Genomic DNA, 13,974 nt, shown 5'->3' with positions numbered 1-13,974 from the left:
GGACAAAGTCATAAAGTAGCTAAAGGTTGCTCAAAAATTAAAAAAAAAAAAAAATTATATATATATATATATATAAATAAAATAAAACATCAAAACAAACGCATGGCAACCAGCTCTGTGAAGCCAGAGGCACGGTATGGAGATGTAACCTGCTCTCTTGTCAGCCCACCATTCCCTCGGGGCTGGTGATGATGAACATCATTAAAAATGAGGATACTCGGGAAGTTTGGTGAACGCTTCCCCCGCTGCGGATTATCGCCACGTACCTGTGCAATGGAGACCCCGCTCGCTGCGGTGGGCACCGGTCGAAGCCTCACCTCCCGCTTCTCCAACAGGCGCTGGAGGTAGGAGATCACCCGCGGACCCCGGCACCGGCCATGCCCGATGGAGATGCTTGCCCACCCAAGAAAGAGAAGCAATTTCCTTCTGGCCAACAGTGTTTAATGAACACAACTTGAATAATTCGCTTTTTTTTTTTGTTGCCTCTCTAGGAAATTTTAAAAAAAAACCCCCGACAACAACGCAACACCACCATAAATAAATAAATGCAATTGCATACGAAGCACGGTGGAGGAGCTCGATACACTTGTGAATGTTGCGTGCGCAACGGTGGCGGAGGAAGGGAAAGGCTGGATTAGGTGGGTAAGTTATTCACTGTACATTATTTGTTCGAAAAGCCACCCAGAAGCATAAGGGCAGGGAGAAAAAGAAAACAGTTAGCAGGGAAAGGGGGGAAAAAAAAGAAGGAGGGGGGGAAAAAAAAAGCAGCAAGGAGGGGAAGCAGCCAGCAATAATTATAGGCAATTTTGCAACTCGGCAGGGACATATTTCTTATCAGTTCTGTTATCATCTCCTTCAATTTAAAGGCTCTTTATTTAAAGGAGGGGGGAAAAAAAAAAAACAAAAAAAAAAAACAACCCCAAACCCAAACAACAAACCCAAAAGGTGCCTGGAAGCATGGAAAGGAATGGCTGATGGGGCTGAAGTGGGAGCTGCTTCGTATGCGCGGCGTCAGGCTGCAGAACCATCGCAATAGAATTATATGAGGCCCTGAAGACTCCTGGGCAGGATGGCAGGGAAACTGATGTAATTACCAACATTATCACCATTAAAGCAAAATAATAATTTTAATTACAACTAGGGCTTTGGGGGCTTTCTCTGATCCTCCCCGCCCCTGCTCACCATCTAGCACGGACTGGTTCCAGACTGTGTAATGGGACAGGGCAGTGATGGTCCCCTCCTTTCTCTCCCCCTCCCCGTCAAACACCTTTCTGCACAATTAAAAAAATAAAAAGAAACCCATCATAAAAGCCACCGTCTCAGCTACACCACCATATTAGGGATGGAAATGGTGACCAGCAGCTTGTGAAGGCTCAATCCCAAAGGCTGCTCCCCAAGCAGAAGGGGCCGCTGTTGATGGTAAGTGCCCGCCAGCCTCCCAATTAAAATAAATTGGTAAATCAGGGCTGAGCTCAGGAGATGCGACACCTGCAAGCTAGACTGTATTGCCTCGGTGATGATATGTGCTGCCCACAAACTTTCCTTTCTGTTTTTAAACTCCTTTTCCTGCAGCCCTGCCTCTTACGGGGGCTTACTTGACCTCAAGATGAGATGAGCACATCCCCAACGCGGATGGTTGTGGGTACAGATGCAGTGGGTGCCTTCTGAAAACACCGCCCCGTTATGATTAATATCTCCTGTCAAGTTACCGGTACTTTTTTCATGGTGCAACTGTCCTCCCGTGAACGGCTGGGGTGCTAAATGGCTGTCTCTGGCCCAGAGCCTGCCTGAGGACAGCTTTTTGCTGGAAGGAGTAACTCAGTAATACGTATTACTTTATAAATCACTCGGTGTGTTAACGGTAACAGGAGGAGTGAGGGGGGGAGAACACCGAAGGAGAGCAAACCCCACTGGAAACCTCCTGAGGGAACATTCAGCAAAGAAACCAACAATTAAGTGACCTTTCTGCCAACACATGAAGGCTGATGATGCTCCAGGGACAAGAGAAGGCCACGGACAGTTTGAATTTGATCAGCAGGCTCAGGATGCTGGGGGGTTACAGGGGAAGACAGCTCTTCATGAGAAGGTACTAGACATGCTCGACCACACCACACAACGGCCTCAACGTTTGAGGAACCTCTGCAGGACCCAAGATCAGAGAAGTCATAGAATCATTTGGTTGGAAAAGAGCTTTAAGATCATTGAGCCCTACCCCTGCCATCCCACCACTAAACCCTGGCCCCTCAGCACCTTGTCTGCCCGGCTGTTAAATCCCCCCAGGGGTGGAGACTCGACCCCTTCCCTGGGCAGCCCCTTCCAGTGCCTGACAGCCCCAAGGGGAAGGAATTGTTCCCCATGGCCAAGCTCACCCTGCCCTGGCACAACTTGAGGCCGGTGCCCCTCGTCCCATTGCCCCTTCCCTGGGAGCAGAGCCTGACCCCCACCTCCCTACACCCTCCTTTCAGGTGCCTGCCCTGCTCCTGCTGGCCACACCACTCCTGATACAAGCCAGGATGCCGTTGGCCCTCTTGGCCACCTGGGCACCCTGCTGGCTCATGTTCAGCCGCCTGTCGACCAACACCCCCAGGTCCTTTTCCGCCGGGCAGCTTTCCAGCCCCTCTGCCCCACGCCTGTAGCGTTGCGTGGGGTTGTTGTGACCCCAGGGCAGGACCCAGCCCTTGGCCTTGTTGACCCTCACCCACTTCGCCTTGGCCCATGGATCCAGCCTGGCCAGGTCCCTCTGCAGAGCCCCCCTCCTCCCCAGCAGATCCACACTCCCACCCAGTTTGGTGTCATCTGAAAACTGACTGAGGGTGCCCTTGATCCTCTCATCCAGATCACTGATAAAGATGTTAAACTGGCCCCAATACTGAACCCTGGGGACACCCCCAGCTGCCAACTGGATTTAACTCCATTCACCACCACCTTTTGGGCCCGGCCCGCCAGCCAGTTTTTTTACCCAGCAAAGAGTCTGCCTGTCCAGGCCATGAGCCACCAGTTTCTCCAGGAGAATGCTGTGGGTAACAGTATTAGAGGCTTTACTAAAGTCTAGGTAGACAACAACCACCACCTTTCCCTCATCCACTAAACAGGTCACTTTGCCACAGAAGGAGATCAGGTTAGTGAAGCAGGACCTGCCTTTCATAAACCCGTGTTGACTGGCCCTGATCTTCTGGTTGTCCTGGACGTGCTGCATGATGGCACTCAAGATGATCTGCTCCCTGACCTTCCCCGGCACCAATGTAGGCTGACAGGCCTGTAGTTCCCTGGATCCTCCCTCCAGCCCTTCTTGTAAATGGGCGTTACATTTGCCAACCTCCAAGTCAAGTGGAACCTCCCCAGTCATCCAGGACTGCTGATAGCTGATGGACAGGGGCTTGGTGAGCACCTCTGCCAGCTTCCTCAGTACCCTTGGATAGACTCCATCTGGCCCCATGGGCTTGTGTATATCTAATTGGCCAAGCAGGTCACTAATCATTCCCTCTTGGGTCATGGGAGCTTTGTTCTGCTCCCAGTCCCTGCCTTCTGGCTCAGGGGGCTGGGCACCCAGAGAAAAGCTGACCTTGCTATTAAAGACTGAGGCAAAGAAGGCATTAAGCACCTCAGCCTTATCCTCATCCTTTGTCACTATGGTTCCCCCTGCCTCCAGTAAAGGCCAGAGATTCTCCTCGGTTCTCCTTTTGCTGTTGATATATTTATAGAAACATTTTTTTATTGTCTCCACAGAATTGGCCAATTTAAGTTCTAGTTGGGCTTTAGCCCTTCTAATTTTTTCTCTGCATGACCTAAGGGTCAAGATGTGGTCCTGTAGACGACGTAGCACCTAGAAGTAGCAGATGCAGAAGCAAGGTTTGCAGAGCCATGCCTCTTAAGCATAAGCTTAAAGGGTGCTCACTTCAAAGGCAAATGGAGGGCTGCGTGCCCCAGAAGATCTCACGCTTGGAAGCTGGGAGAGGAAAGCTTAGCAGGCACCTTTGGGAACAGTCTACCCCGATCCCAACACCACACCAGGTACCACAAAACCAACGTGGGCGCTTGGGTCCACTTGACTTGCTTGCTTCACGTAAACCCGTTGAACCGTGACAATCCAACAAGACCAAGCTTCCTACAGATCCAGCCAAATGGAAAAATAGATTAGATAAAGCAGATCGGGCTTGTCAGAATCCGAGGCATCGCCACAACAGCCTGCCATGGGCTCAGCGATCTATCTGTCCCGATTTAAAAGCCAGATCCTGAGACTTCCAGCACCATAGCACCCTGGGGCTGGGTGAGGATGAGGAAGGTAAAAAAAAAAAAGAGCGTGAGCAAGAGGTGAAGCACAAGGGATGCGTGCAAGAGGAGAACAACCCCTGAAGGTCAGAGTAGCAAGCACATGAGCAGCTAACTAATGTACTACAGCAGCACCACAGGGCACAGACACAGGCACACGCGTCCTAGCAAACTGGAAAGCCATAAAAGTCTATTACAGCAAATCAAACAGCAGTCAGCATGACAGCCATTAGCCTGAAATGAATACACGAGAACTTAATGAGCTCTGTCGAGGCCAGCTTGGTGAATTAACTTGCCAATTCTAGCAGGATTCCCCTTTTCTTTACAGACTTGAAAGCGTCCGCACCGCCTCGTTGCCTTTTGACAAGCAAATCACGGGCCGCCCTTGCCCAGACGGGATGGACGATTACGCTGGAGCAACGTCCCTCTCCTGACACGCAGGCTCCCGCTCAGCTATTCCAGGCAGGTGCCGGGGATGCGATTAAGACACGATGAGCGCAGAGGACCAGTGGCATCAGCCTGACACACGAGCGATCCCCGGGGCTGGGGATTCGGAGCTGCTGCGATGTGGAGGAACCCAGGGTTAAACCGCGCATCCTCTCCCCGCTCCCCACACGAGGAAGGAATCGCAGTCCGCATCCCATGCCCAAATAAATTCCTGTTCTCACATCAAGCAGACTGCGTAAAACACCAGGATGGGTATTTAGAGGCAGTATTGTTTTTAAAGGTCAGTTTACTTCATGTTCCATTTATTTATGCACACTCTTCTTTTGACTTTCCCAGTGCCGCACAATAGCGGTGAGGTTTAAATAGCCTTTCTGTTGCTGCTCCATTAGCTAGGACAACTGCAAATCGATACACCCATTTATCTCAAAATTAAAAAGAGAAAAACCCTCATTAGCTGCCAATTCTGCACAGAGCCAGCCTATGCAAAGCCGCACCAGCGCTTCTGCTAGCCTCTTCGCCATCGCCAAGCTCCAGCCCCTGTTTGTTCATTAGCTGTAGGCCCTTCAGCTTGGGCTGGGTGGTCTTCGAGACAGATTTTGCTACCGGTGCCCACGCTGTTCCCCCTGGCCTGAGCTGTCTGGAGCATGGGGGTGATCTGGGGATGCTGCCAGCCCCTACCATGACTGGCTCTCCAGCCTCAGTTTCTGCAGGCACATCTCTGTGCCACATCACCTTCAGCTTCGAGTACTTGTGGGCAAGCAACAGGGACAACCCATGGCCCAGCAGAAGCAGGAGGGCATCTCTTCCTTGAGAGCCATGCCAGCACGCACGGAGTAAATTCACTGCTCGCATCTCCCGTGGACCATAGCCCTTGGAGGGTCCTCCTTAGGTGGTGGGACCCCATCCCTTGCTTTTACACAGTGCCTGACCAGGAAAATCTGTCTCCCCGGCAGAGGAACAGAAGTGCCTCCAGGATGCTGGCTGAGCAATGAGTTTGTGGCTCATTACCCCTGATCGGTGCCCTTGGTTAAAGATCATGGATACAAACTGGAAACTGGCACACGATGCCTTCTAATTAGATTAGGCCACCCTCCAGAAAAGCACAGCTCCAAAGGCCAAGTGGCAGAGCGGGTGCACTGGGGGAACCACCACGCTTGCTATGCCCCAAACAATTAAACAGTTCTGGAAATCCCCCCAGGCAGAACCACAGCTCACGTGCAAAGCAGCCTGACAGACGAGAGGGAGGCTCCGGGGTTCAGCCCCCTTTAGTTTTTGTCCGGATCACCCACCCACAGTTCCCTTTCCTCAGCCAGCTTTGATTTTCCAAAGCAGCACCAGACCTTTGCCCGCCCAAGCTGCTCCCCAGGCTTGTTGCAGGTTAAGATTGGGAATGTGGAAGGCTTAAGGTTTGCAGGATCGGCTCCTAGAGCGGAAGCAACGAGCGAGAGGGGATACGGCACGGCTGCTCCAGGTATGCAAACACCGGGGCTTAACGCAGCACCAGTTCCCAGGGGAAGACCCAAAATCCCACTTCCCATCTCTTTTTCTACCTGGAGAAGGGAGTCCTCCATACCCGGTGCTGCAAAGAGCAAACCCAGAGGTCAGTCTGAGGGCAGGGGAGAGGAGACTTTTCTCCTTCAGTCCTCCTGACGTCTCTCTTGCTTTGCAGACTGTCGCCGGGACGAGCGGCAGCAAGGCAAGATGGCCACCCATCAGCTCCCAGAGGCCCAAGCAGAAAGGCAAGAGTGAGGAGCGGCTCGGGCCCCTTTTGCCAAGTCATTCCTGCACCGTTCGCGCTTTAAAGAGGAGAAGAAATGGCTCTGACCCAGCATCATTCTCCAAGGGAGGTTTCAGATGACTTGGCACAAAGATAAAACTAAAAACCCCCGGCTCATACATCACAAGCAACCTAATGAAGAAACCTCATCCTCGCAGCAGAGGGACAGGGCAAGATCAAAGCCCGGCAGGGCAGGACATCAGCAGGCAGCATATGAAATAAACCGCTGTAACACAATCGTTTGCACCTCTCAGTTGCCAAAGACTTCTTGATTTCACACACATGGACGCACGCTGGACCTCATCCACACCCTGAGGCACGCTCTGGGAAAAAAACGGGCTCTGCCCTGGCATCAGGGTGCAAGAGGGAGCGGTTTCCTCCACTGGAGGACATGAAATGCCCTACTAATCCCTTATTTCAAATATAATACCCCGACCTTGTCCTCCTAGCACCAGCAACCGCCTTTCACTCCACGTCTTTAAAGTCTAAATTGACATCAGATCTGAAAGTTCTTGGTGTATATCTGCCAAGCATGACTGTGTGTCACCTCCTTTGCAATGGCCAGCACGGAGAGAGCACAGCAGAAGGTTGTGGAAACTCCATCCTTGGAGGTATTCATCACTTGGCTAGATAAAGCCCTGAGCAACCTCATCTAACATGAAAATTCTCTCGGCTTTCACGGAAGCTTGGGCCTGATGATTTTCTGTGGTTCCTTCCTACCTACTTTATTCCAAGTCATCATGGGACCACCAGCAAGGGCTGAAACTTTTGGGTAGGACTCTGCCAGGAGTCAGTCATTTCAAGAAACATTTGGTCCTGCCCCAGGTCGCCTCCATGCCAAGAGCTGCACATTCACCCCCTGACCCCGGCTCAAAGGAAGAGAAGAAGAAACAGATTCCCATTTGTGGCTATTTTCGAACTTGGTACGGGAAGGACGTCACCAAGGCTGCAAAGACCCTGAGCGTTTGGAACCTCCTCCTCCACCTACCTTCCCCAACACCCAAAATGCCGTCACTTTGCTCCTGCCCCTTTCCAGGCAGCGATAACTCCCAGAGGTTTAATCCTTCCCTCAGCCACAGCGAGGGTCCAGGGCAGAGAGGACATTCCCATCCTTTGGTGGCCCTCAGGCAACCAGCTCTGCGGCGGCCACCAGGCAGCCAGTGTGGCCACCGAGGGAAGAGGCAGCAGCCAGGCTGCGGCGATCCCTACCTCCGGGATGCGGACGCTGTAGGGCTGGTTGTGGAACCGCGGGGCGTTGTCATTCACGTCTCCGACTTGGATGTTGACCGTCCCTTTGATCACCTGCGGCCACAAGGACAACAACGGGGAGCAGGGGTCAGCTTTACGCATGGATTTAAAACTTAAAGCGAGCTTGTGGCTGCTTTTTCTGATTTGGGCTTTTGGCAAGTGATAGCCAGGGGTGGTTCTGCTCTCCGGACCCCTCCCGACACGATGCAGAAGGTCCCCCGGCAGCCCACACTCATCCTCCCCTCTCCCCTCCGCCCGTGCCGCAGACCATGAAATGAGAAATCACACTTACCCCTTGGCTGTCACTGACAGAAAATTCAACCGTGAATTCTGACTTAGTCTGAAAGGGAAGCAGAAGAAAAACATATAATTAAAGATACTGTAGTGTTTATCTGCAGATGGCAGGCTTGGGACTTTTAGCCAATATTATTACATGCAAAATGCTTTCAGGACCTTCAAGAAGAAAAGGGGCGCTTGAGTGCAATTACCTATATTGAGTATAAAATGCTGAGAAATAGTAACGCCAGCGGGGGTCCAGTGTATTTCACGAGCACAGGGAGCCGCTCTGCCCTGGGTAAGGAGGACCAAGGGACCAACTCCCTGCCTAGCAGCCGAGCCCCGGGACAAGGCGGCGAGGCTAAAGGAGAGGAGAGGAGAGGAGCCTGCTGTTTAACCTTCTGCGGCGTGCCTTCTCTTTGCACGCCCACCGGGCCCCCAGCGCCACAGGCTGCCTGCTTCTAGCAGCGAGAGGGAATCAGTGGAAGGCAGAGAAAAGCAGTTTTCCACCCACGGCGTGCTGTGACCCAGCACCATCTCCCACTGCAGGATACAGGGACGATGCAAAAAGGAGAAGGAAGTCCAACAAAAAAAGCTGCGTAATTAGCTTTTGTTCGAGATGACAATACAACGCCATCTCACCGGGGACATCTAAGTCTTGCTGCTGCTTTCCCAACGTACTTGCCCTGCAAGAGTTCTCGGGATATCACGTAGCTGGGAACGTTGGGATAAGCCCAGGGTCTGTTGTAAGGACCAGCTGAAATCTCATAAGCCCATTCAAAAAAATGCCTCCCTGCCCCTTACTGCTGTAACTAAGTTAACAGCCTGGTCTTAAGTGGCCATATAATAAAGTCACTGGTGCTGGGGTGAGGGACAAGTGAGGGAAGAGGGGATTATTTTGGTGCCAGGGCAGGGGGATATTGCTGGTGGAAGCAGACCTTCTCTTCCCAACCTTTCTTTCCCACCAGCGATCGTTTCGCTCAGGTTATGCCAAGGAATCACGCAGGGATGGACAGCAGGACTCAGACCACCACACCAACCCGGTGCCTGGGCACTGGCCGGCATTTGGGTTTCCCCAGTCCCAGCAATCCCTTCCTCCTCCAGCATCCCTTCCCACCCCCAGTGCCCCTGCCCTGAGCACAGCAACTCGGCGTTTCCAAATCATCGTGCAGGACAGGCTGGAAAGCAAGCTTGCAACGGCGCTCTCTGCTGCAGATTTGCTTGATTTATTCCTAATAAGATGCCGCCCCCCAGCCACTGGTGCCCAGCCCAGGAGCTCTGCTTGCACCAGGGTAGGAGTTCATCTTGGAGAAGAGTCTGGAAAAACAGCCTGCACCCCTCCAGCTCCCCCCAAATCTGCCCTTTCCCATCCTCCCCATCCAAACCGCTGGGGAATTCAACCTGACAAAGTCTTTCCTTGCTCCGGGGAAATGCTCGCAGGCAGAACGAAGGGCTGAAATACCAAGGGAGAGGAGAACTTCTGCTCCCTGGGACATCCCCCCCTGCTGCGTCAGCATCTTTCACCCCCCCATAACCCCGCCAACCCATCGGCGCTGCCACAGGGGATAAAGCAGTAGGCAAGAAAGGGAAACCAGGGGGGCTGACACAACCTGTTGAGCATTTCATTTTAAAAACTTGATAAAATAACTGGAGAAAGCTACCACATACTAATTTCTGTCTCTACCCTGCATTTTAGCACGTACTTTTTTTAGCTTCAGCATTTGCCTTTTTTTTTCTTTTTAAAAAAAACAAACAAACCTGTTTTCCTTCTAATCCTTGTGGGAGTGAAAAAAAAACCTTTAAAAGTTGTTTTGCCTCTATACACTCGCTCCTTCCTCTTTTTCTCTATTTTCCCTTTTCCTGCATCGTTTACCTCACTATGACTCCCCTCTCCCTTTTCAAGTCCCTCTCCTTCTCTCCTCCATTATACCAGAATTGACCTCTTGCTTTTCTTTCCCCACCGCTTTTCTCGCACGGCTTTCTCTCCCCATTTTTTTGATTGTGTGCATCCAGGCCAGCGTTTCCCTGCTCCCAGCATCCTGTCCCCCTCCATCCCGTCCCTCCCATTCCATCCTACTTCCTCCACCATAAATTAGCATTGACACCTTTCCCTTACCCATACCAAGCTACGCCCTTGTCTGTCTTCACCCTCTTCCATGTATTACTGGCTTTGAGCCTCTGGGATGAGCTGATGGGTGCAGGCTCCTCTCCCAGTTCAGCCCAGCCATGCACCCAAGCTCTGCGCTGCTCCTTCCCTTCCCACCCTCCACCAAAAGCCCCCTAAATCTATTGATCACCCTCCTTGGCTTAAGGCTGCGCTCACAAGTATTGGGAAGCGGTAGGCATTGAATAAGAGAAGATTTATGACTCATGCCAGCAGCTGTTGGCACGGGGAGGCGGAGGGGAGAGGGGTGAAGAAAACCGCTTTATTTTTTCCAGAGCTTTGCTCTTAACGCTGTGAAATTGGGTTTGCCTTCACCCAGCCTGAGCGGCACCCACTGCCCCAGCTCCTCCCCATCCCCACATCTGGTTGGCTCTGCCCAGGGCCACCAGTGCCTGAGGTGCGTTGATGGGTTCACAGAACCACAGAATGACAAGGGTTGGAAGGGACCTCGGGAGATCACCCAGTGCCAACCCCCTGCTCAAGCAGGCTCACCTAGACCATGTTACACAGTTCTTCATCCAGGGGGCTTTGAATATCTCCAGAGAAGGAGACTCCACAGCCCCCCTGGGCAGCCTGGACCAGGGCTCAGGCACCCTCACAGTCAAGAAGTTCTTCCTCATGTTCAACTGGAACCTCTTCTGCTTCAGGTTGTGCCCATTGCCCCTTGTCCTGGCATTGGGCACCACTGAGAAGAGTCTGGCTCCGTCCTCGTGACACCCACCCTTGAGATATTTGTACGTGTTGGTGAGATCCCCTCTCAGCCTTCTCTTCTCCAGGCTGAAGAAGCCCAGCTCCCTCAGCCTTTCCTCGTAGGGGAGATGCTCCAGTCCCTTTACCATCCTTGCTGCTGCTGGCAAAAGAAGAGCTAAACACAGGAGCATGGGGAAATTAAACATGGTGCCCAAGCTGTAGAGTATTTTCCCAGTCTTATCAAGCTCCTGTGCTATCCCTTCCCCCTTGCTCCAGGAACGCGGCAAGGGCCAGGGCTGTTGTAAAACAGGCACCTGGATGGGACACTCTGTCTTTGCACACCACAACTACCATGGAAAACAGGGATGTCAAACAGCTTCAAGGCGAGAATCTCACCAAATTTAGCATCCAGCAGCCTGAATCCACGAGATGATGAAAAGTCATGATGAGATTGAATAAGCAGGGATACCTCACATCCCTTCACACGTTGTTTTAAAGAGCAAAGGATTTAATTGGAATGTAGGTTTAAAGAGGGAGCCTGTACATTCCCCTGAATGTATGAGCACCCTGCTCTTTGGTGGATTATCTCTGTTTATTATTTTCTTTACTTTTGAACTCACAGATATTATTCTGGCATCCAGGAAAGCCAGAAGGAACCAGAGCACCCTCCTGATTCCCTCTGTCCCCACAGTGACAGGGTGGCTAGGGACAGACCCTGATGGGAACACATCAGATGCCTGGATTCCCGACTCTGTGGGGGAACACCACCCAGGCTGCCACAAAGATGGAGAGCCACCAGTTATCCCAGCAGAGACTTTTTTTCCCCTCCCCACAGCAGAGGATGCTCTCAGCTCTCATCACCTCTCTGTCCAAGGGCTGCCTGAGCCAGACAACACCGGTCACGCTTTCCACGGCAAAGAACCGGCTGGCCTCCTCCCCAACCACGCCGAAGACCAGAGGGTCGTTGTCCAGGTCCCGGGCCAGCAGCTGAGTCACCGAGGAACCTAGGAGAGACAGAGAAGAAAAAAACCATGAGCAAAACAGGACAGAGGCAAAAATCCTAAAAATATTCAGCTCTTTGTTTAATTTGGAGAAAAGGAGGCTGAGGGGAGCCCTCATCGCTCCCTACAACTGCCTGACAGGATTGGGGAGCCGGGGGGTCGGGCTCTGCTCCCAGGGAAGGGGCGATGGGACGAGGGGCACCGGGCGGCCGGGGTTTGGGGGGGGGATGGCAGGGGTAGGGGAATGGTTGGGCTGGGGGAGCTTAAAGGGCTTTCCAACCTAGACAATTCTGTGATTCTATAATTCTTTCTTCCTCCCTTACATCATCCCCAAACTATTTTCCCATGGTGCTACGATGCCTCAAACATTTACGCAGCAGCAAGGGGCATCAAGCTGTGCCTGGACCTACTGTTCCCTCTAGCACAGATAACTTGTACCACAGCTCTTCTCCTCCCTCGCCCTTATCAAAAGAGCATCACATCAGCTCCGCAGAAGCACTGCTCTGAAAGCAAGGGATGGCCACCATGCTGGGATCCTCATTTCAGCCCCATGACCACCTCCTTGGATCATTTTGGGCCCCTCCATAACACCTCTAAGCACACCAAAGTCTACTGTGGTGGGTTGACCATGACTAGTTGCCTGTCACCCACCCAGCCGCTCTCAGTCTCCTCCTCAGCAGAATGGGGGAGAAAATAGGAGGAAAAAATCTGGTTGCTGGAGATAAGAACGGGAGATCCCCTTGACTGCCTGGCCCCAAGGATGGCGACGGGTGGACAACCTCTGCGTGAGCTGTCCTTGGCAGTACGAGCTCACCCTACAACCCCAAATCGTCTGGCCAAGGAGAACAGATGCCAAAATTTCATCCACCTGGGAAGAGGAGGGAAGCTCCGGTAGACCAGAGGGCAAGCATGGCAGCACAGCTCGGCAAGCAGAGCGGCCTGGGCAATTACCGACCAGTTGGCCTGACATCAATCATGGCGGAAATAATGGAAAAAGCTGATATGAGATTCTATTAATAAAGCATTAAACGATAGGAACATAATTAATGCCAGTCAACACAATTTTATGGAAAATAGGCCTTGTCAAAAAAACCTGATTTTATTCTTTGATGAGATTACAATTTTGGCAGATAAAGGTAACTGCAAAGAAATAATAGACTTTTGTAAGGCATTTGACTTAGCACTGCGTGACTTTCTGATTAAAAATTTAGTGCTGTACGACATCGACAAAGTGCACTCGGGCGAGAACCCAGCTGCCTGGCAGGTCCCAAGGCCACCGGCCGCGGCCAGGGGGACATCCTAGCGTGACGTAAAACTGCTGTCGGTACAAACTCAGGTGACAACACAGCAAATAACAGGGAGGACCAAGCAGCCAGGTGAAACGCTTGGTAATATGGGCTCATTTGGTAAAAACCTGTTTTCATGACCTTGCTCCAAACACCTTTGAAAAAGGCTGGTGGACCACAGCTGTAGAGGGGGGCATCCCAAAACCAGCCTATTCTGGCAGGGCTGGGAGTCCAAGCATGCAAAGAGCTCTTTCCATGCCCTGGCTGGCAGAGCTGTGGTGTAATTTGGGCGCTCGGAGGAGTGACTTTAGGGGTATACAGCCGGTTCTACCAAGCATGCAATTCTGCAAGCTGCTCGGCTGGCCGCACCGTCTTCAGGACTGGATGCAAGGGGATGCCACAAACATTCAAGAGCTAGCAAAAATACTTTACGCTTAACAAGGGCTTTAAAAGCTTGAACTGCTTCATTTATGACAAAGAAGAGTGAGATGACTCAGGCCATCTCAAGCACATCCATGAAGAGGACAAAATGTAAGAGTTAAGATGACTATTCCGGAGCAAGAAAGCACAGCAAGACTCAGTGCCCAAAACTAGATGAAATTCTATTAAAAGCAGAAATATCAGTTGCTTTAAAAAGAGCAACTACAATTAACTACTGGGGAAAGAAAATTCCTTCCACCAACCCAGGTGCAAGTGATAGGTCACCATCAAAGACATTTCAGTGCTTAAAGAGGCCCACAGGAAAGGTGGGGACAAGCTTTTTAGTAGGGCCAGCTGGGACAGGACCAGGGGGGATGGTTTTAAACTGAAGCAGGG

General features: G+C 51.8%; 1 protein-coding gene across 1 annotated transcript in view; it reads right to left on the bottom strand.

Moving 5' to 3' along the window:
- Nucleotides 1-11,875, bottom strand: part of CDH23 (cadherin related 23) — a gene marked incomplete at its 5' end in the record, with an annotated part of 196,107 nt that extends 184,232 nt beyond the window's left edge. The window contains 3 exon segments of the mRNA XM_035892587.1: nt 7,703-7,795; nt 8,034-8,081; nt 11,733-11,875. Of these exon segments, the coding sequence (XP_035748480.1) occupies nt 7,703-7,795; nt 8,034-8,081; nt 11,733-11,875 (284 nt within the window).
- Nucleotides 11,876-13,974: the final 2,099 nt, after the last annotated feature.

This window comes from Egretta garzetta, unplaced genomic scaffold (assembly GCF_000687185.1).
Source record: "Egretta garzetta isolate BGI_Z169 unplaced genomic scaffold, ASM68718v1 scaffold204, whole genome shotgun sequence".
Classification (NCBI taxonomy): domain Eukaryota; kingdom Metazoa; phylum Chordata; class Aves; order Pelecaniformes; family Ardeidae; genus Egretta; species Egretta garzetta.
The sequence above is the reverse complement of the archived record's forward strand: the minus strand, read 5'-3'. Positions and strand labels throughout refer to the sequence as shown.